Raw genomic sequence first — 27,781 nt, 5'->3', positions numbered from 1 at the left:
ATGTAACAGGACTGTTATCTAGAAAATATTTTATTATCATCATTTTGGTTGTTAAATACCCAATGGCATAGTCAAGATATGGAAGAGACTTAATCAAAGTAGAATAAAGGAAGTTTATGATATGGCTCATATATCCCAAACTGTATTAGTATACCTCCTCAATATCATGCATTGACTGTTCAAAATTGCATCAGTTCAAAATAAAATCTTCCATTGGTAGAAATTCCAAAAGATGTCCTTTATGGCTCACTCTCCAGTCTCAATGGCCATGTCCTCCATCACTGTGGACTGTATGAGCTGTCTCTATGAGATAAGTCTTTGTAGTGTGTAAACATATAGGCACTTTCTGTATGACTGGCCATTTAGCCTGTGCGCAGTGGGGCAAACTGTAGCATAGGGCCTTGGTGGGCTGGAACAGTGGCTCCACTTTTCTTGCCCTCCTTTCCTTATCTCCTTCCTCCCTTTCCCCAGGAAGGACTATTTATTGCACATAACCTCAAATAAAAACATAAATTACAAATCCAAGACAACTGGCTAAAAACAGACTAAAATGTGTTAAAAAAGGATCACCATGTTAGATAATGTCTTGCAGTCCAGTCCCTCTGTTTTGCATTGGTCTGAGTGTCTATGTCAGTGCAGTCACCCCTTGGCCTCCTACTCCTCCTCCAGATCTAGACCTCGATGGTCTTGAAGTAGATGCGGGAGTACATGGTGTCTAGATGGCTGTGCAGGGCATGGAAGGAGGGCCGCTTGGAGGCCTCTGGGTTCCAGCACTCCACCATAATGCGATAGATGTTGGGGGGACACCTACTTGGACAGGACAACCTGTAGCCTGTCGACAGGAGCTCCAGCACCTCCTTATTGCTCTTTCCTGTGTATGTGTTTGTGTGAGATCGAGAGCAAAAGAGAGAGAGATTGAGAGAGAGAAAGAGGGAGAAGAATAAATATTATTCAGAGGGATAAATATTATCAGTCAGAGGGAAATATTCAAAAGCATTTTTACAGATAGAGTTAATAGATTAACTGTAATGAGGGTTGACTTTTTCTCATGATACGTGTATAATGGTAAAAATAAGAATATTGTCTTGAAAACTTCTGACACACACACCATCGTATGGCATCTTTCCTCGTGACATCATCTCATAGAGCAGCACACCGAAGGACCAGACGTCAGACTTGACAGAGAAACGCTGGTAGAGAGCAGCCTCAGGGGCAGTCCATCTCACTGGGATCTTAGTGCTTCTGCTGGCTGTGTACACACTGTCCTACACACACACACACACACACACACACACACACACACACACACACACACACACACACACACACACACACACACACACACACACACACACACACACACACACACACACACACACACACACACACACACACACACACACACACACACACACAGCACAGAGAGAGAGGGGACATATCCAACCATTTGTGTTTACTTAGAATATTTTCTTATTCCTATGGAAATGTCCCAATTATTTTTTTTTGCTTTTTAATCCTTGCTTTATCTGAGAGTGAACAATTTCGCCTTGACCAGGATAAGTAAACCCAACATACAGCATATTTTTCTAAAGCTTTAGTTAACCTATAGGTTCTCCCTCTTCATTTCTCCATACATTTCACATTCATGTCACATCCATTCTATCCTTACCTTAATGATCCGTGCCAGTCCAAAGTCAGCCACCTTACAGACCAGGTCATCTCCCACCAGGATGTTCCTGGCCGCCAGGTCCCTATGCACAATGTGTCGGTCCTCCAGGTAGGCCATGCCCTCACCCACCTGGCTGCCCATGTAGATGAGGTGGGCAGAGGACAGCACATGACCCTCCGTCGCTGAGAACAGCATAGTGAGCGCACAGGTTAGGATCTGTCAAGCATGATAAGGTCTGCATAGTTACTCAATTGCTTTAACATACAGTGCCTTGAGAAAGTATTCGGCCCCCTTGAACTTTGCGACCTTTTGCCACATTTCAGGCTTCAAACATAAAGATATAAAACTGTATTTTTTGTGAAGAATCAACAACAAGTGGGACACAATCATGAAGTGGAACGACATTTATTGGATATTTCAAACTTTTTTAACAAATCAAAAACTGAAAAATTGGGCGTGCAAAATTATTCAGCCCCCTTAAGTAAATGTCGTTCCACTTCATGATTTTGTCCCACTTGTTGTTGATTCTTCACAAAAAAATACAGTTTTATATCTTTATGTTTGAAGCCTGAAATGTGGCAAAAGGTCGCAAAGTTCAAGGGCGCCAAATACTTTCGCAAGGCACTGTATATGTTTATTAGTTAAAAACATTTAAATCTCAAACAGATCTTTGTCAGGTGAACTGAGTTGGAGTTATTTAATATGCAAGCCATATATGATTCCTGCTATTACATAATATTTCAGGCAAGCACCCAATGACCACTTGAGGTTTTTGAATACTTATGTTATTGGTGAAGCATAATCATCTATGAACACACACACTGAATGCAATGTAAAGACTGGGGAACAGAGGGGAGGGTGTGACTGACTCACTGCCCAGGTAGGACTTGAGATTGCCCTTGGTCATGAGCTCAGTGACGATGTACACGGGCTCTCCCCTGGAACACAGGGCCAGCAGCTGGATCAGCTTGGGGTGGTGGAGGTTCTTAAGTGCCTGCACCTCCTTCACAAACTCATCCTGCTTAGTGTCCTCTGCAGGGGGGGGGGAGAGAGGGAGAGGCTGAGGTCAGTGCTCTCCAGGTGATAAGGAGCTTAGGACTGACCCTATGTAGTATTATAATCTCTTTATGAACAATGTGAGAGCCCTGACCCAAATGGACTGACTCAAAGTTAGAGAGTATGTAATTGTGTGTTTTGTGCATGCATGTGTTCCTGCTTTTTATAACGTTTTGCCATTGCTGTACTTGCCCAACTGCATTATGTCTTTGAAAATAATTCCCTCATCAATAGTCACTCATCAAATATTTGCCAAAATTCTGCTTGTCGTGTGCTGAATCCTATATTAATATGATAGCAGCGAGAGCTAGCATGCTTACCTTGTTTGAGCATCTTGATGGCCACCTTCTTTTTCTGGTTGATCCACAGGGCCTCCCACACCTCTCCAAAGTGGCCCTCCCCCAGCTTTTTATGAAGTTTAAACTCCTCCCGAGGATGCTCCCAGGGCTCCATGTCAATCAGCTCCCTCTGGGGACACCACAACAACACTGTTACAAGCAGCCTCACACAACTGGACACCACAACACTGTTACAGCAGCACAGAACACAGCTACCGGGTATGGCGAATACCTTCAAATACTTGAGCTGTGCTTAATTTTGTTTTCCCAGTACAATGGAACCAATGAAATAGTCCCAAAAGTGCAAACTACAAGCAAAATTATTACGCATTTGTGTGTCAAATAAAATCAAATAGTATTTGTCACATGCAGCGAATACAACAGGTGCAGACTTTCCCGTGAAATTCTTATTTACAAGCCCTTAACCAACTATGAGTTAAAAAGTAAGAACATTAGCAAATAAAAATAGTAAAACTATAGATTACAACAATGAGGCTTTATAGAAGGACTACCTGTGTGGAGTCAATGTGCAGGGGTACGAGGTAGTTGAGGTAATATGTACATGTAGGTAGAGGTAAAAGTGGCTAGGTAATCAGGATAGATAATAAACAGAGTAGCAGCAGCGTATGTGGAGAGTGCATAAGTGTGTGTATGTGGCGTCAATATTGTGACGACCCTCCCACTCTGTCTGCCGAATTCTTTTTCTTTGCTCTTGTTTTCCTTAATAGGATGTCGGTGGGCGGAGCCGGGAGGGTCGTCAGCGAAATGGGACACCTGGGCTCGGGTGTGTCCCAGGATAAATGCACCTCTTCCCCATTCATTGGGAAGACACTCTCCATGCAGACACTGATAGATTTTGGTTGTGATATTTTTGTGTCTGTTTTTGTTTGTTTGCGTTGGCACCTTTCAACACCCCTCATTATCACATTTATCCACGCAACCACTCACTTACACTACTGATTACACACACCATTGCTAATTGTATTTAGTTTACTTTGGTTAATAAATATATTGTGTTAATCCTTATCTCCACGTCGTTTCCTTTTTGTTATGGGCTTCGAGCCGGTTCGTGACAAGTGGGGGCTCATCTAGGGACATAAGGTTGCTTCCTAAACATTGTGGTGTATAGCACTTTGTTGCATTATGAAGGACTAATACTAGTGTCATTTGGCTTACTAGTATGTGTGTTATGTTTAGGAGGACGTGGAGTTAATGTTAAACTCTGTAGGTGCTTTGTTTGCATCTTTTGTTACAGCTTGTTTGAGTTGTAATGTTTGGTGCCCAGTACTTGTTGCCTTTGTTTGTTTGGTGAACTTGCCACTGCGGTGGATAGTTGGTTGTGTGCTGCATTGGAGAGAGTATATTGGTTAGTTTCCAGGCCCCTGCCCAGGCTGGAGACTCTTGCTCTACTCGCTGTTGGGACATGGGTCCGAGGAGGTGAGTACAATCGGTTGTGTACTTTAGTGGGACATTTGGGTAGGGTGGTGACACTAGCTATGCGGAGCTATAGCCTTTTTTCCCACTGTTACATGCTGACCAGACCGGACACGTCGCGTGCGTTGCAAAATAAATTTAGAAATCCATGTTATTCAATTATTGCACCCACACTGCTCGCTCTCCAACGAGCGTCTGCGTTGCCAAGGGCTAAAATAGAATTCTTTCTATTTCTGATGCAGATCGCGCTGCAAGTCCTGCCTCTCCCGTCTCCTCATTGGTTTATAGAAGCAGGTACCCACTGGCCATCTCCTCATTGGTTATACCCACGTGGGTGATAGGAAGACAAACTGTTTTGCCGGTCGTCATGGTAATACTATGAAAGTTTAGATTCCAATCACCATATAAGTTCAAAGATGAAAAAGCCTGGAAGGAGGAGAGATGACTAGAAACCATTCAGTTGGCCGTTTTATGTGTGGATTAATTTTTGGAGTAGAAGACCTTGTGCATTTCAGGTAAAATAAGAACTCAATGTTTATATTCCATGACAAATTAGCTAGCAACAGCAAGCTAGCTAAATAGGACAAAGTAGCTAGCAAGTGCAAGCTAACTTGCTAAATTGCCATACATGTTTAATGCTTTTCGACCTGTCCCCAAATTAATGTCATTGGTTCAGAGTTTGTTTTGATATTTTAACCTGCGTGTCGTGATCGTGTTTGGTGTAGGGACAAAATACATTTATGCACGATGGCGCACGTGCGCAGCCGGTCTGGGTTCCATATTAGGCTTAGTGACATGTTTCACTTTGGAATACATTGGGCATGGTTATTTTGTTGTTTTTGTGTGGTGTCTGTGGACTGAGCAGTTGTCTCGGGGGCACATCTGTGGCTTGGGGGAATCTGCCAGCGTGCTGATGGTTTATTTCCTTGCCAGCGGGCTACAGTGAGTAATTATCCACACAAAGACTAGGGTTGAGTTACTGTAGGTTTTGGGGAAGCTCCATATATATCTCATCTCTCTTCTGTGGTGCCCAGTGTGATTGTCATTTCTCTGGTTGTGGTCTGGTGTGCTCAGCAGAGGTGAAGAGATTATATATTGTTTTCTTGTGACTATGGCATCTTACCTAGATGAGTTAATTCGCTTTCCATCAGATTAACTGTTAGAATTATGTACTAAAGAACAGCTGTTGAAGGTTGCTGAACACTACAAGGTTGAAATTAGTGATAAACGTCTAAAATTCTATTAGGTTGATATTGAAGGCCAATCTGATGGAGAGGTATTCTTGAGGTTACCACTGGGGCAGCCTCTGCTGAGGACTCTCCGTCTCCCTGTAACCTTACAGTGGTCGCTCCATCGGTTAGTCCTAGTAGTCTTTTTGAACAGCAGAAAGAACTGCTTCTGTTATAGCTAGAGCATGATCGGCTAAAGTATGAAAAGGAATTGGAATTTAAACAGGATTTGGAGCATGTTAAAATCGAGCTGTAACAAGAGCGGCTAGAGCTAGTTAGGGAAGGAAAGCTCTCAGGGGAGAGTTTGCTCTGGGAAGGTGACCCAGATGTACCTAGGGGTCGTGCCCCGGACACATTTGATATTGTTGGGAACTTACGGTTGTTGCCTAAATTGAATGAAAAGGACCCTGAGACATTCTTTTCGTTGTTTGAGCATGTTGCTGATGCTAGGACTTGGCCTGATTCTGAACACACTTTAATGTTGCAGTGTGTGTTGACTGGTAAAGCGCAGGAAGCATATTCAGCTCTTAGTGTAGCCGACAGTGTCAGTTATGATAAGGTTAAAACGGCTGTGTTCCAGATTTACGAATTTGTTCCTGAGGCTTCCCTCCAACGATTTACAACTGGTTCCTGAGGCTTAACGCCAACGATTTAGAACTGGTTCCTGAGGCTTAACGCCAACGATTTAGAACTGGTTCCTGAGGCTTAACGCCAATGATTTAGAACTGGTTCCTGAGGCTTAACGCCAACGATTTAGAACTGGTTCCAAATTATTTTTCATTGCTCTTGTTTTCCTTAATAGGATTTCAGTGGGCGGAGCCAGAAGAGTCATCAGCGAAATGGGACACCTGGGCTCGGGTGTGTCCCAGGATAAATGCACCTCTTCCCCATTCATTGGTAAGACTCTCTCCATGCAAACATTGATAGATTTTGGTTGTGGCATTTTTGTGTCTGTTTTTGTTTGTTTGCGTTGGCACCTTTCAACACCCCTCATTATCACATTTATCCACGCAACCACTCACTTACACTACTGATTACTCATTACACACACCATTGCTAATTCTATTTAGTTTACTTTAGTTAATAAATATTTTGTAATTCCTTATCTCCAAGTCGTCTCACTTTTTGGGCTTCGAGACGGTTTGTGACAATATGCATGAGTGTGTGCAAAAAAGTGTTGTCACATCCACAAAGTCAAAATTGGCCATAATCGTAATTTTATTTTTTATATTTGGTCTTACTTTAAGGTTAGGTTTAGGCATAAGGTTAGCATTGTGGTTTAGATTAAATCAGGTTTTAAATAGACAAATTATAGCAATAGGTGGGGGGTTTATGACTTTGTGGCTGTGGTAACTAGTGTCGACTGCAAAAAAGGGTCAGGTAGTCATTTGATTAACTGTTCAGCATTCTTATGGCTTGGAGGTAGATGCTGTTCGGGAGCCTTTGTCCCAGACTTGGCGTTCTGGTACTGCTTGCTGTGCGGTAGCAGAGAGAACAGTCTATGGCTTGGGTGGCCGGGGTCTTTGACAATTTTCCAGGCCTTCCTCTGACAGTGATCTACTAGGTGGTCCGTATCACCCTCTGTAGATCCTTGTGGTCGGATGTCAAGCGTTAATGCAGCCAGTCAAGAGGCTCTCAGTACTGCAGCTGTAGAATGTTTTTGAAGATCTGAGGGCCCGTGCCAAATCTTTTCAGCCTCCTGAGGGGCAAGAGTCGTTGTCGTACCTTCATGACTCTATTGGTGTGTGTGTGGACCATGTTAATTTCTTAGTGATGTGGCCACAGGAACTAGAATCTCTCGACCCACTCCACTACAGCCCCGTTGTGTGTGTGTGTGGTGATCAGGTGGCTTTAGTACATTGAAAGATAAGGGACGTTTCTTTAAAAACACAGGCTGTATTATTTGATACTTAGACTCATAGATAATCAAGTGCTACAAAATAAGTGTCAATCAATAAATGATCAATAAATAATCTACAAAGGATGATTTATCCTTAAATGATTACCAAGTTTACATTGTGATGGTCGTGGCAAATCAAACTACACATGGTTAAATGAAATGTAACATCTGCTCCTTTCTATCTCATGAAGAGAATTTGAAATCATCTTGGCTTTCCTTTCAAGAGGCTCAGTCGAAATGTTTGTTTCATGCAACAGAACGAGGAAGCTACAGAAGTGTCAACTGCATTAAAGGCATGCTAGTCTTGGTATGAGCTTCTCATTTACTTTTTTTGTTTGTTGTCAAATTGAACATGGAGGACAAATGATTTTGGCACAAATAACTACACCTACAATCAAATTGTGTATAAAATGGCAACATCAGTCTAACTGCTAAGAAATATAAATGCAAATACTAAAGAAAATAGCCAAATTGAAAAGCATAAAATGAAATAAAAAGGGCCTGAAGTGAGGGGGAGTGCGTGTGTGTCTGCGGGGCTTTCCACAGCCTCTGATTCAGTCACATCTCCGCTGGGAAGGAAGAGAGAAGAGATCTGATCACGGAGAGGTCGCCAGGAAAAACAGCCTGATCACTGCTACTACACTACTGCTTCTTGATTCTGCAATGATGTCAAAGTAAACACATTATTCTAACAAATATGTTTGGATTTTGGGGAATTTGTCTGCCAAAAACTTGTGTGTGAGATCCGGGTGGTACACACACCTGCTGTGCACATGGCTCATCCAGAGGCACTCCTAGACTCCTGGAGTTTTTCTGGTAGTATTGGATCAGCTCCCCCAGAGTGGCGAAGGAAATCTTGACTGACACAAAGTACGCCCCGATCAATGAACGCTGAATTCGGAAATGGAACACTTTCCCATCGTTTCTGGCTGTGGAGGAGAGGGCAAACATTATTTGACTGTTTTATATTAGACACATTTCAAAAGTAAGGTGGTTTACACACAGTTTTCCTTTTTAAATGTCTTATGTCACACCCACACTTGGCCAAAGTAATATTAGCAACAGGACATATGAGCACTTGGACATTGCTTACAGTACAGTGGGTGATCAGAGGATGGTGGTTCTCAACTACGGAAGTACTTTATTGCCACCCATTGGTGAATGAATGACTGCACTTCTTTTTTCACTGGTATTTGTTTGCATAGTATTTAAATAGTGAAGTTATGTGGTAACAACATAATTAAATATTAGAACTCTAATGTAATAATGTAATTTAGTAGGATCTCTGTGGGTAACAATGGGTACTTTCTGGTATTTACTTAAATTCAGAGCTACCCAGTAGGCTACCAAATGGTGCATATGGTGCTTGTGTTAATGAATTACCAAGTAATTAACATGTGACCATACAATATAGGCTGACCTGAGATGGTGTATTCATCACTGTGGCTCTCGCTGATGCGCACCAGGAACGAGCCATCTTTATTCTGAGAGGCTAGGAGCAGTTTCTCCGCCTTCAGCCGGTTGATGTTCCCATAATACCACCTCAACAGACAGACAGATGGATAGATGAACAGGCAGACAGGGAAAGAGGAAGACAGACAGACAAAAAGAGACACATGCACAATTGCACACAGGAGCAGACAAGCGCAGACAAGAGCACACACACTGAAACAGACACACACAAATTTCCCCTAAAAAACAACAGAGGTGAACCCCCCAAATATCAATGTAATCTAATAATTGATCTATTTCTCAAACTCAAGCTGCTTTGAGTGGAAGAGTATGTGTGGTTCATAGGCTAGACTCCATTCAGAGAGTAAGTAAGGAAGGTTATTTACAGTAATTAACAAGAATGGGTGTGGCTATGCTGCAAACACTACCTTTCCATGACACTTAGGTTTCACCTGAAACTCTGTCAGGTGTGGGTGTGAGCTGAGTCAAAAGTTGTGTATCCACTGCTATACTTCGCATACAGTAGTTACTAAAGCTACAACTTGACTGCAGTTGCACCAATCTGACCACAAACACAGGAACTTTATTTGTAAACGGTAACCACATAAAGAAATGTTATATACTACAATGTTGTCAACTTTGCAATAGTAAACATGAAGGGAGAGAGGGGTGCTGTGTCACTTCTCAGTCAACAACAATTGACATGATTTAATCTGAATTAGTTCTATTTGAAATAATGACCATGTGAAATCTTTTTTTTTGAGCCTCAAATACAACATTATGTTAAATATAGGAAAGATGAGCCAACTGAAGATTGCAAAATATAATATTTATAATCGCGCTCATATGTCAACTGCACTTACAGTGCATTCGGGGTATTCAGACCCCTTGACTTTCCATATTTTGTTAAGTTACAGCCTTATTCTAAAATGTATAAACTTTTTATTTTTGCACATTTATTAAAAATTAAAAACGTAAATATAACATTTACATTTCAGATAATTTACTCTGTACTTTTTTGAAGCACCTCTAGCAGCGATTACAGCCAGGAGTCTCCTGAGGTATGATGCCACTGTACAAGCTTGGCACACCTGTATTTGGGGAGTTTATCCCATTCTTCTCTGCAGATCCTCTCAAGCGCTGTCAGGTTGGATGGGGAGCGTCGCTGCATAGCTATTTTCAGGTCTCTCCAGAGATGTTCAATCGGCTTCAAGTACGGGCTCTGGCTGGGCCAATCAAGGACATTCAGAGACTTGTCCCCGAAGCCACTCCTGCGTTGTCTTGCCTGTGTGCTTAGGGTCGTTGTCCGGTTGGAAGGTGAACCTTCGCCCCAATCTGAGGTCCTGAGCACTCTGGAGCAGGTTTTCATCAAGGATCTCTCTGCACTTTACTCCGTTTATCTTCCCATCGATCCTGACTAGTCTCCCTGTCCCTACAGCTAAACAACATCTGCTTGATGCTGAAACCAATATGCTTCACTGCAGGGATGGTGCCAGGTTTCCTCTAGATGTGACACTTGGCATTCGGGCCAAAGAGTTCAATCTTGGTTTCATCAGACCAGAGAACCTTGTTTCTCATGGGCGGATAGTCTTTAGGTGCCTTTTGGCAAACTTCAAGTGGGCCGTCATTTGCCTTTTACTGAGGAGTGGTTTCGGTCTGGTCACTCTACCATAAAGGCCTGAATGGTGGAGTGCTGCAGAGATGGTTGTCCTTCTGGAAGGGTCTCCCATCTCCAAAGAGGAACCCTTCTCCCCCGATTGCTCAGTTTGGCCGGGCGGCCAGCTCTCGGAAGAGTATTGGTGACTCCAAACTTCTTCCATTTAAAAATGAGGAAGGCTACTGTGTTCTTTGGGACCTTCAATGCTGCAGAAATGTTTTGGTACCCTTCCCCAGATCTGTGCTTCGACACAATCCAGTCTCAGAGCTCTATGGACAATTCCTTCGACCTCATGGCTTGGTTTTTGCTCTGACATGCACAGTCAACTGTGAGACCTTATATAGATAGGTGTGTGCCTTTCCAAATCATGTCCAATCAATTGAATTTACCACAGGTGTACTCCAATCAAGTTGTAGAAATATCTCAAGGATGATAAATGGAAACAATATTCACCTGAGCTCAATTTTGAGTCTCATAGCAAATGGTCTGAATACTTATGTAAATTAGGTATGTGTTTTTATTTTTTATAAATTTGTCGGTCGGACTGCCAGATGGTAAAGTGTTATTCATCACTCCAGAGAACGTGTTTCACTGCACCAGAGTTTAATGGCGGTGAGCTTTACACCACTCCAGCCAAAGCTTGGCATCGTGCATGGGGATCTTAGGCTTGTGTGTGGCTGCTCGTGCATGGAAACCCATTGTATGAAGCTCCCGATGAACAGTTTTTGTGCTAACTTTGCCTCCAGAGGCAGTTTGGGACTCGGTAGTGAGTTCCAAACTGCCTCTGGAAGCAACCGAGGACAGACGATTTTTACACGCTGTGCGCTTCAGCACCCCTTGTGTGTCCTACCACTTCATGGCTGAGCAATTGTTGATCCTAGAAGTTTCCACTTCACAATAACAGCACTTACAGTTAACCAGGGCAGTTCTAGCAGGGCAGGCATTTGACAGGTGGCATCCTATGACGGTGACATGTTGAAAGTCACTGAGCTCTTCAGTAAGGACGTTCTACTGCCAATGTTTGTCTATGGAGATTGCATGGCTGTGTACTCAATTATATACACCTGTCAGCAACGTTTGGCTGAAATAGTCGAATCCACTAATTTGAAGGGGTGTCCATATATTTTGTAAATATAGTGTCATGTTTTAGCCAAATCAAGGCCGGTCCAGATGGAAGATGTTGCAGGGTGGGGGTGCTGTGATTTTTTTTGCCCGAGCTACGCTAGAAAATGCTATATTGGTCCGCCAATACAGGACTAGTAAAGGCCCAGCGTGCTACTTTTGTGAAGAAAAAAAGTATAATTATACATTTTCAGCAGTACCCCCTACTTCCAGCGGCTATGGGTCCAGAAATCAATTAAGGCCGGTCCAGATCAGACCCCAAAAAATATAATAATAAATAGGTCCAAAAAGATATCGCTCGAGGTTGTGGAATACCTTATTGGTAAACCTGGTAGGTTAAACATGATCCTATACAATATGGTGGACAAAAACCAATCAAACCCGAAACGAGTGAAAGAAATATGGTGAAATCGTAACTGCATATTATGAATGAAACAATATTGAGGTTGACCGCGCGCATAGACGCGTCACTCACTTGTGATTAGCGAACTCGTCCTGTAGAATGGCCACATATGTAGCCGGGACCAGTCCGGACTCCATCGAACCGGTAAGTTTTTTGGCAAGCACATAATCCCCCCTCTTTTCTATTACTGACAGCTTGTCACCTTCCTTGATAGTCAGCTCCTCCTCGCTCCTGGCTTCGAAATCGAAAAGAGCCGCATAGAGCTGAGTCGGTTTCTTCTTGGGGGACGGGGCACGGATATCACCTGAAATAGTGGGGATTTCGGCTGGTCGAGTCATATTTGGGTAATGGAATTCGGGCCATATCCAGTTCCATAGTCGACTACAGCATGGCATGCAACCACGACAACAATCCTCCATCCCAAGCCAGTCGCAACGCCGAGGTATCCAGGTTTTGTTTTAGGGAACCGCGACAATACGACGCGATAATAGATGTGTTAATAGGAAAGCCAGAGGCATATACAGTTTCGAGACGTCTTCGAGCTGCCCTTTCTCTCCTTCACAGCAAACATAGTGCGGCATCAGCGATAATTAGGTTGATAATCAGGATAAACCGGTTTTGTGTTGAGATAGATCAGGGACACAGTACTGTTGGTCGTGGGAATGCGGAAACGAGATATCCATGTCCAATTGTGCCCACATTGATCCTCAGTCATTTGCCAAGTGCGCCTAAAAAAGAGGAAATAGCCTACCTATACTTGTCCTCCAATGAATGATAGGCAAATACCGCATCTCTCTGGAATACGGTCAAAATCTCTGCACTGCAAGTGGCATTTTCTGAGCCAGGTCCACGAAATGCGTATAGTCAGGCTTTTTGTTTGGAACACTAGACATTTCCCGCTATCCCCGCGTCTGTGAACCTGAACGCCTGCTGCTTGTGCTTGGCGGTTAAATCAACAACACCCCAGAGTATATCTGTCCATCTACAACTACACCATTGACTCTGGTGCAAGTGATAATTCCCTATCTATTATACGTAATTCTCCTTATCAATATACTAATAAATGTTGTTTTTTAAAATCTTAGTTTTACTGTTAAAAAAGAAAGATGCTGGTAACACAATTATAACCCATTGGTTATCACAGTGTATAATGTAGAAGTAGACTATGGTAATGATGTACACCTCAATTCCTCATTGGTTTGGAAATATTGTATTGTACAATGAACAGAATATGAATGTAAACGTATAGCCTACAATAAAGCATTAAGTTGTCAGTAGAGTACATCATGTTGTGCAATTTAGTGTATACAACAAAAACAAACAAATATCCACTCAAGGTAATACCTATACATATATTTAGTAAAAACAACCGTTCCCTTATTACATCCCCGGCAAAAGACAAAAAGACATTGGTTTCTTTTTAATAGATAGCACACTGTTTTATTAGTATATTTAGCTTTGTGATGTACAGCTTGGGAGAAAAAAAAGTCACATTTAAGTTTGGAAACATTTGACCTTAGCAGTGACATCACACTTAAGAAAGCTTCATTTCAAATCATTGGTTTTTCATTAATCAAAGTGATATGTTAGGGAAAAGAACCACCCATGCTGTTTTGCATTAAACAGAAATAATTTTTTTCTTATTTTTTCAATCTTTAAGTTGCTTCACACACATAATATATATATATATATATATATATATATATATATATATATATATATTTCTAAATAATATTTTTTTTTAGCCACATGTACTGGAAAAAAAGGTATCCACTGTTATATATATATATATATAACACAATAAATATAAAAAATTATAATTATTTTGATATAATTTATATGGTATCAATGAGGGAAATGGGCCTTCAGTAAGATGTGTTAAAAAAGTGATGTCCTTTTCCTGAGGTTTTTGTCTGCAGTTGAGTTTTTCCTCACTAAATATACTAATAGTCTAGAAAAACCTTCAAGGGCATGTCAATGGCTTATAATTCACTAAGGAACAAATTCTCCTATATTGGTAAAGTGGTTACACCAGAGCTTCAGTTCACTGTGACTCACTGGTTTGTGTGTATCAGGTAAGCTACGGAGAGGGCATTCCTTAAAAGCCAAGCACACAGCTCTCCCAACACCCAGTTTCTAAATATGTGTCCATGTGACATTAACCTAATTTAGACATGGTCCCATTTCCCATCAATATACAAGGTATCAGATTAACTTAAAACAGGGTGGAGAGAAATGACCAAACAAAACAAAAAAGAATAGCAAAAATCTGTACATGTAAACATCACACTTCCACTGAGTCCAAAATCAGGAGGAAAATACAGTTTCACATTGGTATTAGGTACAAATCAAAAACTGAGAAAGACAATCAGCTTCTGGTACAGTAGGTAAAGTGGAAAACCTAAAACAGAACAGAGGAATCCAAAGCACCACCAAATGATCAAATAAAACATACTATGGTTGGAAAAACTCTTTTAATCTGACTGTAGCTGTACACTGCCCTGATAGAAAAATAAAAAGTTTAGCCATTTTCTTCTCCTTTCTTGTTTTTATGTTGAGCTATACATCTGACCAAAGCAGATATTTGTTTTAAAATGTGTGTCCATTTGCGGTACCCTGACCAGCACCACACATATTTTTGCTCCTGTCTGAGTGGAACCATCTCTGTTGGGGGGAGGTGACATTTGTAAAGTCATTGAGGTCCAATGTCAGTTTGCGCTTAAAACAGTATGATCAGGGTTAAGGGAATCACACCTTTCTCACACTCAAAACACTGCCCCTTCACTGAAGTGCTGACACTGCTGCATAGCATTCCCAGGGGGAGAGATACATGCATTAGTCTGAGGGGGGGAGTTTCATGAAGGTCAGGTTAAGGTTGCAAACTTGGTCTGTGCTCGGTTGGCACGTTCTCTGGCATGTCAAGTCTTTTTGGCCCTAAGCAGGAGAATAATCATGGCTTCAATCAACAACATGTTTGAAGCTAATCACAAGGCCAACCGTGCTAATCTTAACAGAGAGCACTCCCTCAAGCATTTGTTAGGGTGTGGGTTTTGTGTTGGGCACAGAGGTCAGATCACTAAACGTGAAGCTGGTCAGATCGGTTGTTAAACGTGTTGACATCCTTGTTTGGAATGTACAGTATAGGCATACAGAGTAACTTCACTTGAGATGTTGGTATTGTACAAAATATTATTTGATAATACCACTGACTTGCACTACAAAATATGTATAAAATAATAATAAAAATAGAAAATGTGTATCGACAGTGGGTCACTATGAGCGCTCCACCATCGTTAAGGAGCCAGAAGTTTGAGTAAGAATGCTGTGATTATGGCTAAAATACTCCAAGACGCACTGTATACAATAGCTGCACACAGAAAGGAATGGAAATTAAACAGTGAGCAAGTTACATATTTCCAAGATTGTCTTTTGCCTATTTTTACAGTATGTTTTCTTAACGTCTGTGAGAAACTAGAGCAAACCCGAGGTGCAAACGGAGGAGGAGGGAGGAGTATTTAGCGAGAGCTTTACTATATAATCTCTTACCACCTTCTTAGAGGTACATTTAATTGTCCCTCGTCTATATTACAAATGCATAACTTTCACAATCTTCTTCTTCTTTTTTAAAAACTATATAGCAGATGTTCGTGGCATGTGACATTACAAAATTCAGCAGCGCTCAACTGGTCATTTCTAAAGAGGTAGGATCCATCCATCGCTCTGTGTTGACCTGGGGTAGTAGGGAAATACAGAGGACAGCAGAACTGTCTCTAGCAACTGCTCTGTAACATCATAAATGACAGCACTATGTACAGTTTGGCCACAGCACTGCGTGTACTACTTGTCTGGCAATCCTTTGAAACCTCAAACCTGCAGTGGCAAAAAAGGCAGTTTTAAGACTGCCCCCGTCATATTCATCTACTGTACTGAGAGAATTGTAGCTTAAGACCCCAGGGCATGAGCAGAGTGAAGGGTGGATCCGCAGAAATGAGGGCGATACTAATAAGAAAACACATTTTGAAGCCATCAAAGCCACATTGAGAGAGAACACAGTGAGGGGGTTTCCTCTTGACTGGTCATTTTGCATATTTCTCTTGTGTTTTTCATTTTTTTACCCACTAAGCAGATTCAATCAAGAGCTTGCTCTGAGATAAAGAGGACTTATTGGACTTTCTACTTTCTATCTAGGCATACTATTTTCATAACATTAAAAATAAAAAAAATAAAAAAAGTTTTCTTAATATTTTTGTACTCATTATGGAGATCAGATTTGACATTGCACATGTATGCTAGGAGGATAGATCAAGGTGTTGTTCTGTGGTTCAGAGTGTTGCCAGTGAGCCCAGTGCTCCATTCAATCTCTCACAGGGGTCTTGACAAGATGGGATACCACTAATGCCATTTGTGACTTTTCATAGCAGGTTAGGAGAACTTATGCAGCAGGTTAAGGTTAGGAAAATAGTTAGGGTTAGCTAAAATGCAAAAATTCTCCCTGATGTGACTCGAATATCTATGTTTTGACATCACTTTGACATTAGGGGAATCCCTTCTAGACATGACCTCTCACAGGCCACGGAGCTAGTGCACCTAAATCAATGGCTTTTATTTACACAATAGAGGTGGTCGTATGTGATGCGTTGTACAACTCGCACTTTGGGCTCAGCCTCTTTTCGTTAACACTATGCAGTCAAGGCCCAGGAATGTGATGATTATCAACTGCATTGCGACACTCTTCCTCTTTCCTTTAGTAGGACACACCTCACCAGTGCAAGATGGGGACCTGAACAAGCAGGGCCTTCGTCACAGATTTATGTTGCTTCAGTGTGCAAAAGGGAGCAAATTACAGTGACACAGAGCCCCTTCAGGCTTGCCTCTTGAAGAAACATTTAGCATTTTTTCTCTCATTCTAAAAAGGTACAAACCTCATAGACTTTGGCCACACATTGTAGAGTAAGATAGATAGGCCCAGATCACCCTTGCGAGTGGCTGCAAGAGAAGCACATTGATCCTTTTATGCCTCCAGAGGTTCAAACTCATGAAGAAAACTACAAAGGAAACAAGTGAATGTAAAAACAACACAGCCTTATGAAAGAAGAAAAATATCAACCAGAGTGCCTAGTAACAGAGAGAAGCAACTGACTGGGATGCCATGTCCTTTTCAAAAATTAAATTTTTGTCTCTTATCCGTCTCGAGTAGTTTTTGCTTCTTTTTGTTTGTGTTGTTGTCTTGAGGTGCTCTGGTTGTGCAGGAGGCTGGCGTCCTGACTTGAGGTTATAGGTCTGTGGCAAAAGTCCGGTCCATATAGTAGCAGCAGCGTGGATTAATGGCCATTTCAAAGAGTCAATAGACAAAGAAATACAGAATTCCTCCCAGAACCAAGGTCCAGAACTAAGCTGGACGGAGCTCAGGTAAGGTCAGGGGGGAGAAGGGGGTGGGGGGTATAGGTCCGGAGGAGGGGGGTAGGTTAGAGAGAGAGAATGCAGAACCAGACCCAGAAGAGACGGTATCATCGAGTGATGAGTGTTGACAACCAGATCAGGACAAACCAAAACCTGGAATTGATGAGGGAGCAACGAGCCATCAGGGGTGGAACACATGGAGGCCTCTGGAAAAACATCTCCAGCTACCTTCGGAGAGGTTCAGTCTCCCACAGAACATACTTCCTTGCCCCCAGTCCTTCACTTTACTGATGCTTCTAGAATCAAATATGGACTGAATATATACATTACCCAAATAATGGGACAAACACTACTTTGTTTGGGATAGAATTTGAACTATAGTTACAATATTTATTCTCCTTGAAATGGTTAAGACGTTGCTTCCTGCAGGTCTTTGAAAACACTGAACACATCAGGTAGTAACTGGTGAGCGTTGTATGATAACGGCACCCAGTATGAATGAAGTACTAAAACGGTTGGTAGATCTGAGGTATTTCCATGTGGAAAAGATGGCGTCTCCATAATGCATAAGTTAAAGTGTTGCTCCCGGGACATCGCGGTCTTTATTACTCAACGGGTAGGTGAGGTCTGAATCAGGGGAAAGTGCTTAGGACACAGAGAGCTTATTTACAGCGAGCGCGTCTCTCTTTTGACATTTTTTCCCCCAGTCTTCTTCCTTGGCCTCTGTTCGTTAACAAAGTGGTTCAGTGTCTTATAGTTAGTGCTCACTTTCAGATCAGTCAACACCCCTTTTCAGTAGCTCGGAACGGTGCCAAACAAACCTAAATATTCTACAGGCTTTGAAAAAACCTGTAGAATATTTTTTGTACTAATCATTTTTTCGACTAATTTTCTTTGTACTAATCAGGGAGTCTCGCTTTCATTGTTATTGGGGAGGGCGAGGTTGTTTAGGGGATCTGTGTACTGCAGAACATAGAGCTTCCTGGCACACAAAAAGGATCCACTTATTTTATTCTTACACAAGGGGGCGCTCTTCTCTCCTTATAGCACAACCCTTCAGTGTTCTCCAGTGCACCAGCCCACCACTCTCTCCCCCACACTAGGTAGACTCATTTCCGACTCTCTGTGTCATCCCTCTTCTTTCCACAGAGCTGTGGGAGTGAGGGAGAGCTGTTATGATTGGGAGGGAGCGCAATCCTTTACAGGTGGTTGAAGAGAGGGAGAAACGCTGTTCCAAAGTGGTCACAGACAGTGCTCTTTCTCTCCACGCACTAATGCTAAAACAATCAAGAGGGTTTGGATTATTAGACTAGAGGAAGGTAGCGCTGTTGCATGCCTTCTTTTCCTGGCGATGAGGAGAATGTAAAGGTTGGTGGAGGAGGACGAATCACGGACGGATGGATCTGCTGAGTGCGAGAGTGGTTGGTCGGTTAGTTAGGGTTCGTGTGGGAGAGTTGGAGTGAGAGAGGGAGTCGGGGGGAGATGGAGTTTTCATCTCAGTTCTGCTGCAGGATCAGGGTCTCCAGCTCGTCGGCCGAGCGGAGCAGGAAGGCGGCTGATTCGCGGTAACCGGCGATGAGCTGACGCACGGCTGTGATCTCCGTGGGGCTGAGCTGTGCCGAGGCCCCACTCCCTCCGCCCCCACCGCTCCGCCCGTGGCTGTTGGAGCTGGCCGATGACGAGTTGGACACCAGGGACTTCATGCTGAGGTCAGTAGGGCCTGGGGAAAAACACACTTAAATGATGACACCTATTGCGGGCATTTTACTACAAATGTACCTCTTAGAAATTGTAAATATGCATTCTTATCTACAGTAGGAAATATATTTTAGATGAGTTCCACCTGTATGTTTGTAAATGTTTGCTACGTCCAAATATGGGCATGATTTAAATATGGAATTGATTTCTCATTCTCGATATGTTTCAATCCATCTCAGTCCATTCTTAACTAGGCCAGTGCTTCTGCTGCAGTACAAGCAGAATGCTTCAGGTAAGCTAAGGTATGCTGCTACAGTACAAGCAGAATGCTTCAGGTAAGCTAAGGTATGCTGCTACAGTACAAGCAGAATGCTTCAGGTAAGCTAAGGTATGCTGCTACAGTACAAGCAGAATGCTTCAGGTAAGCTAAGGTATGCTGCTACAGTACAAGCAGAATGCTTCAGGTAAGCTAAGGTATGCTGCTACAGTACAAGCAGAATGCTTCAGGTAAGCTAAGGTATGCTGCTACAGTACAAGCAGAATGCTTCAGGTAAGCTAAGGTATGCTGCTACAGTACAAGCAGAATGCTTCAGGTAAGCTAAGGTATGCTGCTACAGTACAAGCAGAATGCTTCAGGTAAGCTAAGGTATGCTGCTACAGTACAAGCAGAATGCTTCAGGTAAGCTAAGGTATGCTGCTACAGTACAAGCAGAATGCTTCAGGTAAGCTAAGGTATGCTGCTACAGTACAAGCTGCATACTTCAGGTAAGCTAAGGTATGCTGCTACAGTACAAGCTGCATACTTCAGGTAAGCTAAGGTATGCTGCTACAGTACAAGCTGCATACTTCAGGTAAGCTAAGGTATGCTGCTACAGTACAAGCTGCATACTTCAGGTAAGCTAAGGTATGCTGCTACAGTACAAGCTGCATACTTCAGGTAAGCTAAGGTATGCTGCTACTCTAAGATGCCATTCACTGGTCAATCAAAGATGTGAAGCATCCTCTCTCACCGTTGCTCTGAGCAGTGGCGGTTGTCAAGGAGACAGGGTGTTGCATGCTTGCTCCCAGGCCCCCGTAACCACGGTAACTGTAGTTGAGCCCACCGTTGATGTAGAGCTGGTCCTGGGAGTAGGCTGAGGCGGCCAGGGAGTAGGCAGAGTGGGCCAGGGAGGCTGGCTCACGAGAACTGGGCTTGTCAAGTGCTATCTGCTCCTCCTGGGGGGAGACGAGACGAGAGAGTTCAGTCCCACTTCCAAGTATATAATATACTCAAGGTTAAGAAGAACAGACTTCGCCAGTGGCTATTGGAAAAAACAGTACATCCACCCACCTGAGAAAAACACACACACACACACACACACACACACACACACACACACACACACACACACACACACACACACACACACACACAGCACTCACATGTGCCTGGTAGACATCCAGCCGCATCCTCTTGGCAGCCTTGCGTGTCTCGCTCTCGCAGGCGGCTGCCAGGATGTTCTCAGCCATGGCTGAGGTGAGGTGAGGTGGGGTGGGTCGTGTCTGGCAGGGGAGAAACAATCAGCACAAATTCATCCCCACGTCAGAGCAAAGTACACTTTTTAAGGTTGAATAATGCTTGTTATAGCCATTACTGTCTGCAGTTTGCAGTTATGCTTTGGTTGAATTCTTGCCAGAATAATCAACACTGCATACAGTAGTGTGTACACAGTAGGCACCATAATGTGAATATCCCAACATTGTGTGAAAAGAACCCATTGACCACAGTGGGGAAATAAAGAACCCATTGACCACAGTGGGGCAATAAAGAACCCATTGACCACAGTGGGGCAATAAAGAACCCATTGACCACAGGAGGGCAATAAAGAACCCATTGACCACAGGAGGGCAATAAAGAACCCATTGACCACAGGAGGGCAATAAAGAACCCATTGACCACAGGATGGCAATAAAGAACCCATTGACCACAGGAGGGCAATAAAGAACCCATTGACCACATGGGGGCAGTAAAGAGCCCATTGACCACAGGGGGGCAGTAAAGAGCCCATTGACCACAGGGGGCAGTAAAGAGAATATACAACACTAATAAAACAGAACATTTTCAGATACACTTACTCATTACAAAGAGTTTCCAACTCATCTCTTATAGATTAAGTTTTACTTGATAGTGTCATTCCTAAACAAGCACGTGAGCACTGACTACATTTTCAACAGAATATTTTACCAGGTAAGGAACTAAACAAAAGTATTACATCCTGATCTAAGAACCAATGGTGATACAAACCAGCAAAAAAAAAAAAATGATGATGAATCCTGTTGCTAGACAGAGCCCAGACATCATCTATACATGGGGGATATTGGGGGAGAGGGCAAATGGCTACCAGACCAGCCACACACAGGACCATGAGAGAGGGAGGGATGAGAGTGAGAGGCTAGATAGGTATGGTACATTTAGACCAGCCACATACAGAATGAGGAATGAGAGAGAGACAGAGATGGAGGAATGAAAGAGTAGGAATGAGAGAGAAACAGAGATGGAGGGATGAAAGAGTAGGAATGAGAGAGAAACAGAGGTGGAGGGATGAAAGAGTAGGAATGAGAGAGAAACAGAGATGGAGGGATGAAAGAGTAGGAATGAGAGAGAAACAGAGATGGAGGGATGAAAGAGTAGGAATGAGAGAGACATATGGAGGGATGAAAGAGTAGGAATGAGAGAGAGAGAGATGGAGGGATGAAAGAGTAGGAATGAGAGAGAGATAGATGGAGGGATGAAAGAGTAGGAATGAGAGAGAGAGAGAGATGGAGGGATGAAAGAGAGTAGGAATGAGAGAGAGACATAGATGGAGGGATGAAAGAGTAGGAATGAGAGAGAGAGATGGAGGGATGAAAGAGTAGGAATGAGAGAGAGATAGATGGAGGGATGAAAGAGTAGGAATGAGAGAGAGAGAGATGGAGGGGTGAAAGAGAGTAGGAATGAGAGAGAGACATAGATGGAGGGATGAAAGAGAGTAGGAATGAGAGAGAAACAGAGATGGAGGGATGAAAGAGAGTAGGAATGAGAGAGACAGAGATGGAGGGATGAAAGAGAGTAGGAATGAGAGAGAGACAGAGATGGAGGGATGAAAGAGAGTAGGAATGAGAGAGAGACAGAGATGGAGGGATGAAAGAGAGTAGGAATGAGAGAGAGACAGAGATGGAGGGATGAAAGCGAGTAGGAATGAGAGAGAGACAGAGATGGAGGGATGAAAGAGAGTAGGAATGAGAGAGAGACAGAGATGGAGGGATGAAAGCGAGTAAGAATGAGAGAGAGACAGAGATGGAGGGATGAAAGCGAGTAAGAATGAGAGAGAGACAGAGGTGGAGGGATGAAAGAGTAGGAATGAGAGAGACAGAGATGGAGGGATGAAAGAGTAGGAATGAGAGAGAGATAGATGGAGGGATGAAAGAGTAGGAATGAGAGAGAGAGAGATGGAGGGATGAAAGAGAGTAGGAATGAGAGAGAGACAGAGATGGAGGGATGAAAGAGAGTAGGAATGAGAGAGAAACAGAGATGGAGGGATGAAAGAGAGTAAGAATGAGAGAGACAGAGGTGGAGGGATGAAAGAGTAGGAATGAGAGAGACAGAGATGGAGGGATGAAAGAGTAGGAATGAGAGAGACAGAGATGGAGGGATGAAAGAGTAGGAATGAGAGAGACAGAGATGGAGGGATGAAAGAGAGTAGGAATGAGAGAGAAACAGAGATGGAGGGATGAAAGAGAGTAGGAATGAGAGAGAAACAGAGATGGAGGGATGAAAGAGAGTAGGAATGAGAGAGAGACAGAGATGGAGGGATGAAAGCGAGTAAGAATGAGAGAGAGACAGAGATGGAGGGATGAAAGCGAGTAAGAATGAGAGAGACAGAGATGGAGGGATGAAAGAGTAGGAATGAGAGAGAGACAGAGATGGAGGGATGAAAGAGTAGGAATGAGAGAGAGACAGAGATGGAGGGATGAAAGAGTAGGAATGAGAGAGAGACAGAGATGGAGGGATGAAAGAGTAGGAATGAGAGAGAGACAGAGATGGAGGGATGAAAGAGTAGGAATGAGAGAGAGACAGAGATGGAGGGATGAAAGAGAGTAGGAATGAGAGAGAGACAGAGATGGAGGGATGAAAGAGAGTAAGAATGAGAGAGAAACAGAGATGGAGGGATGAAAGCGAGTAAGAATGAGAGAGACAGAGGTGGAGGGATGAAAGAGTAGGAATGAGAGAGACAGAGATGGAGGGATGAAAGAGTAGGAATGAGAGAGACAGAGATGGAGGGATGAAAGAGTAGGAATGAGAGAGAGAGAGAGATGGAGGGATGAAAGAGAGTAGGAATGAGAGAGAGACAGAGATGGAGGGATGAAAGAGAGTAGGAATGAGAGAGAAACAGAGATGGAGGGATGAAAGCGAGTAAGAATGAGAGAGAGACAGAGATGGAGGGATGAAAGCGAGTAAGAATGAGAGAGAGACAGAGGTGGAGGGATGAAAGAGTAGGAATGAGAGAGACAGAGATGGAGGGATGAAAGAGTAGGAATGAGAGAGAGAGAGATGGAGGGATGAAAGAGTAGGAATGAGAGAGAGAGAGAGATGGAGGGATGAAAGAGAGTAGGAATGAGAGAGAGACAGAGATGGAGGGATGAAAGCGAGTAGGAATGAGAGAGAGACAGAGATGGAGGGATGAAAGCGAGTAGGAATGAGAGAGAGACAGAGATGGAGGGATGAAGGCGAGTAAGAATGAGAGAGAGACAGATGGAGGGATGAAAGCGAGTAAGAATGAGAGAGAGACAGAGATGGAGGGATGAAAGCTAGTAAGAATGAGAGAGACAGAGATGGAGGGATGAAAGAGAGTAAGAATGAGAGAGAGAGAGAGATGGAGGGATGAAAGAGAGTAGGAATGTGAGACAGAGATGGAGGGATGAAAGAGAGTAGGAATGAGAGAGAGAGAGATGGAGGGATGAAAGCGAGTAAGAATGAGAGAGACAGATGGAGGGATGAAAGAGAGTAGGAATGAGACAGAGATGGAGGGATGAAAGAGTAGGAATGAGAGAGAGACAGAGATGGAGAGATGAAAGAGTAGGAATGAGAGAGACAGATGGAGGGATGAAAGAGAGTAGGAATGAGACAGAGATGGATGGATGAAAGAGTAGGAATGAGAGAGAGACAGAGATGGAGGGATGAAAGAGTAGGAATGAGAGAGAGACAGAGATGGAGGGATGAAAGAGTAAGAATGAGAGAGAGAAGAGATGGAGGGATGAAAGAGAGTAGGAATGAGAGAGACGTATGGAGGGATGAAAGAGAGTAGGAATGAGACAGAGATGGAGGGATGAAAGAGTAGGAATGAGAGAGAGACAGAGATGGAGGGATGAAAGAGAGTAGGAATGAGAGAGAGAGGAGGTATGTAGTAAGTACCTCCATGCCGTTCTTCTTCATTCGGCGGCAGGATTTGAGGTAGGTGCGGATGCGCTTGCGAGCACGCAGCTCGAACTCTGGGAACTGGCGGCTACACGACTCAATGATGGCCTGGATCTTCTCCTTGGGCTGCTTTGAGATGGGCACCATGCGGTCCAGGTTCTCATCCACAAACAGACGCACAAACATCTAAAAAGAAGATGACAAAAGTCCTGTAGAAAAAAAGGTGTGTGTCTGCTCTGATGCTTCCAGTGTTCCTGAGGTGAAGGTCATGTAAAGGTGAGGTGAAGGTCATGTAAAAGTGAGGTGAAGGTCATGTAAAGGTGAGGTGAAGGTCATGTAAAGGTGAGGTGAAGGTCAAGTTAAAAGTGAGGTGAAGGTTATGTCAAGGTGAGGTGAAGGTCATGTAAATGTGAGGTGAAGGTCATGTAAAGGTGAGGTGAAAGTCATGTAAAGGTGAGGTGAAGGTCATGTAAAGGTGAGGTGAAGGTCAAGTTAAAAGTGAGGTGAAGGTTATGTAAAGGTGAAGGTCATGTAAAGGTGAGGTGAAGGTCATGTAAAGGTGAGGTGAAGGTCAAGTTAAAAGTGAGGTGAAGGTTATGTCAAGGTGAGGTGAAGGTCATGTAAATGTGAGGTGAAGGTCATGTAAAGGTGAGGTGAAGGTCATGTAAAGGTGAGGTGAAGGTCATGTAAAGGTGAGGTGAAGGTTATGTAAAGGTGAGGTGAAGGTCATGTAAAGGTGAGGTGAAGGTCATGTAAAGGTGAGGTGAAGGTCAAGTAAAGGTGAGGTGAAGGTTATGTAAAGGTGAGGTGAAGGTCATGTAAAGGTGAGGTGAAGGTCATGTAAAGGTGAGGTGAAGGTCATGTAAAGGTGAGGTGAAGGTTATGTAAAGGTGAGGTGAAGGTTATGTCAAGGTGAAGTGAAGGTCACGTAAAGGTGAGGTGAAGGTCACGTAAAGGTGAGGTGAAGTTCATGTAAAGGTGAGGTGAATGTCATGTAAAGGTGAGGTGAAGGTCATGTAAAGGTGAGAGGAGCTATTTCATTGTGTGTGTGTGTTCGGGCACGTGTGGAGTGTGTGTGTGCATGGGCGCACGCTGTGTGTGCGTGTGTGTATAGCTGAGGTGAGAGCAGCTCTTACGTTGAAGGCCTTTAGTCTCTCAGGGTCCATGCCCTCTGTGTCGTTGATCTTGTCACTGTCGTCGTGATCATCGTCGTCATCGTCGTCTGCCGCCGCCACGCCTCTGGTCACGGTCAAGTCCTCGGCACATGTCTCCGTCTTCAATGAGTCGTAGCTTCCTGAGCTGTACTGAGGAGACTGTCACACAATATATGTGCACGTGCACATACACATCAAAACACAAGCACAGGTGCACACACACACACACACACACACACACACACACACACACACACACACACACACACACACACACACACACACACACACACACACACACACACACACACACACACACACACACACACACAGAGAGAATAAGCACAGATAGTCTGTATGCTAGGTGACATTGAAAGCACCCGGTACAATCTCAATGATGAGGAACACTGATGACAGTGAGGCACAAAACGCTGCTAGATGTTGTTGTGGCTACACAGTTCTATTTGTCTGATCCTGCCAATGCGGAAAATAAGATGCTTTCAAGGACAAGGCTGCATTGTCAGAGCATGGTGAAGTGTGTCTCATTCAATAGCCAGAGAGCAGGAAAGAAGAACCTTTTATCCCCTCTCTCCTTTCATACTGTCCTCCACTGACTCCTGTATGGATGTTCATCACAAGTACAGCAGCACAACTAGGCTACTTCTCCTGGCACAGCAACTCTCACTGCTCTCATGCACATTGTCTTGCTGGTTTACAGTCAAGACTGACGTCTTGGATTCTGAACTGAGAAAGTTCTCAAAATGGCGTCTATTCATTCTCCATCCACAGGAAATGTATAAGTAATTGCAGTTTGGCGAGATCTCAATGGAAACTTCTCAGCTTTGTGTAATGCCCTGGCAATGAACCGCACCTTCTTGTGCAGACCTCACCCTTCATAGTCGGTCATAGCAAGACAGTAGGCATCTATAACAAAGGCACGCTGAGCTGTTACTGACACTGTCCTGGTGGGCTCATTGCTCAACATTATCACTTTGTGTGTAATATATCACCATTAGACCTGGGGTCAAATACTACTTGAAATCTTTCAAATACTTTTACCATTTGTTTAAGTCTGCCTGGAGTGCCAGATGGGCGAGGCTTACAGTTTTGCATCCTATTCTATAGGTTCATTGCACCAGGGAAACTCAACCAATCTCAGCTAAAGTATTTAAAATATTTTCAGACACAGGTCTGGGCAGAAGACCCCACCTTGTTGCCATAGTCCCTGATCGAGTCTCTGTCCAGGCGCAGCTCAGTGGCATGGGTGAGAGGCTTGACGGGGTACTTCCTGCGCAGCTCGTCTGGGGGGTCGAGCTGGAAGGGGCCCATCAGGGCAGACCCAGGCAGCCTGGTCTCACTCAGGTTGACTGGAGCCTGTTGGTCCTCGGACGATGAGGACGAGGAGGTGGTGCTGAAGTCCAGCGGGGCCGAGGGCCTGTTGCCGTTTACCACCTTCCTGTACGGGGTTCCCCCCATGCACCTCTCAGACCCCGGGGCCGCCCCGCCCGCAGATGGAAGGGTCATGGTGTGCATGCCGTTCCCACTGCCGCTCTCCGAGGATGAGTCATCTGTGGAAACACAGGGACGGATACCAGTTAGACTGGTAGAATCATCATCAGACAACACCACACTGGAAACACACAGGGACTGACACCAGTTAGACTGGTAGAATCATCATCAGACAACACCACACTGGAAACACACAGGGACGGATACCAGTTAGACTGGTAGAATCATCATCAGACAACACCACACTGGAAACACACAGGGACTGACACCAGTTAGACTGGTAGAATCATCATCAGACAACACCACACTGGAAACACACAGGGACT

General features: G+C 43.7%; 2 protein-coding genes and 1 long non-coding RNA gene across 5 annotated transcripts in view; 1 reads left to right on the top strand and 2 right to left on the bottom strand.

Annotated features, from left to right (window-relative positions):
• Nucleotides 1-12: 12 nt before the first annotated feature.
• On the bottom strand, nt 13-13,084 carry LOC118359717 (tyrosine-protein kinase Srms-like). Of its 2 annotated transcripts, XM_035738363.2 has the most exons (8): nt 12,333-13,080; nt 9,047-9,168; nt 8,389-8,555; nt 3,046-3,193; nt 2,543-2,701; nt 1,670-1,851; nt 1,109-1,265; nt 13-871 (listed from the first exon to the last, which is right to left on the bottom strand). In XM_035738363.2, exons 1-8 carry the CDS (start codon nt 12,677-12,679, stop codon nt 672-674), a joined length of 1,482 nt encoding a protein of 493 aa, XP_035594256.2. In that variant the 5' UTR covers nt 12,680-13,080; the 3' UTR covers nt 13-671. The 2 variants fall into 2 exon arrangements, with proteins under 2 accessions (XP_035594256.2, XP_052338068.1); XM_052482108.1 differs by lacking the exon at nt 2,543-2,701 and having other exon boundaries at nt 12,333-13,084.
• Nucleotides 13,085-19,149: 6,065 nt separating this feature from the next.
• The window catches only part of LOC118374624 (nucleolar protein 4-like), a 154,861-nt gene continuing 146,229 nt past the window's right edge, over nt 19,150-27,781 (bottom strand). The window contains exons 6-11 of one of the 2 annotated variants that reach the window (XM_052482104.1): nt 27,156-27,514; nt 25,929-26,105; nt 24,790-24,978; nt 20,781-20,900; nt 20,462-20,573; nt 19,150-19,380 (exon numbers count right to left, since the gene is read on the bottom strand). In XM_052482104.1, the coding sequence (XP_052338064.1) occupies nt 19,157-19,380; nt 20,462-20,573; nt 20,781-20,900; nt 24,790-24,978; nt 25,929-26,105; nt 27,156-27,514 (1,181 nt within the window). In that variant the 3' untranslated portion in view covers nt 19,150-19,156. Of the gene's footprint in view, nt 19,381-20,368; nt 20,574-20,780; nt 20,901-24,789; nt 24,979-25,928; nt 26,106-27,155; nt 27,515-27,781 lie in introns of both variants that reach the window. The other variant, XM_052482103.1, reaches the window with a different exon arrangement.
• On the top strand, nt 20,914-23,172 carry LOC127912512 (uncharacterized). The gene is made up of 3 exons (XR_008083021.1): nt 20,914-21,931; nt 22,675-22,715; nt 22,753-23,172. It is a non-coding gene; the product is annotated as an uncharacterized LOC127912512 (long non-coding RNA).

The sequence above is a fragment of the Oncorhynchus keta genome, chromosome 27 (assembly GCF_023373465.1).
Source record: "Oncorhynchus keta strain PuntledgeMale-10-30-2019 chromosome 27, Oket_V2, whole genome shotgun sequence".
In the NCBI taxonomy this organism is placed as follows: Eukaryota; Metazoa; Chordata; class Actinopteri; order Salmoniformes; family Salmonidae; genus Oncorhynchus; species Oncorhynchus keta.
The sequence above is the reverse complement of the archived record's forward strand: the minus strand, read 5'-3'. Positions and strand labels throughout refer to the sequence as shown.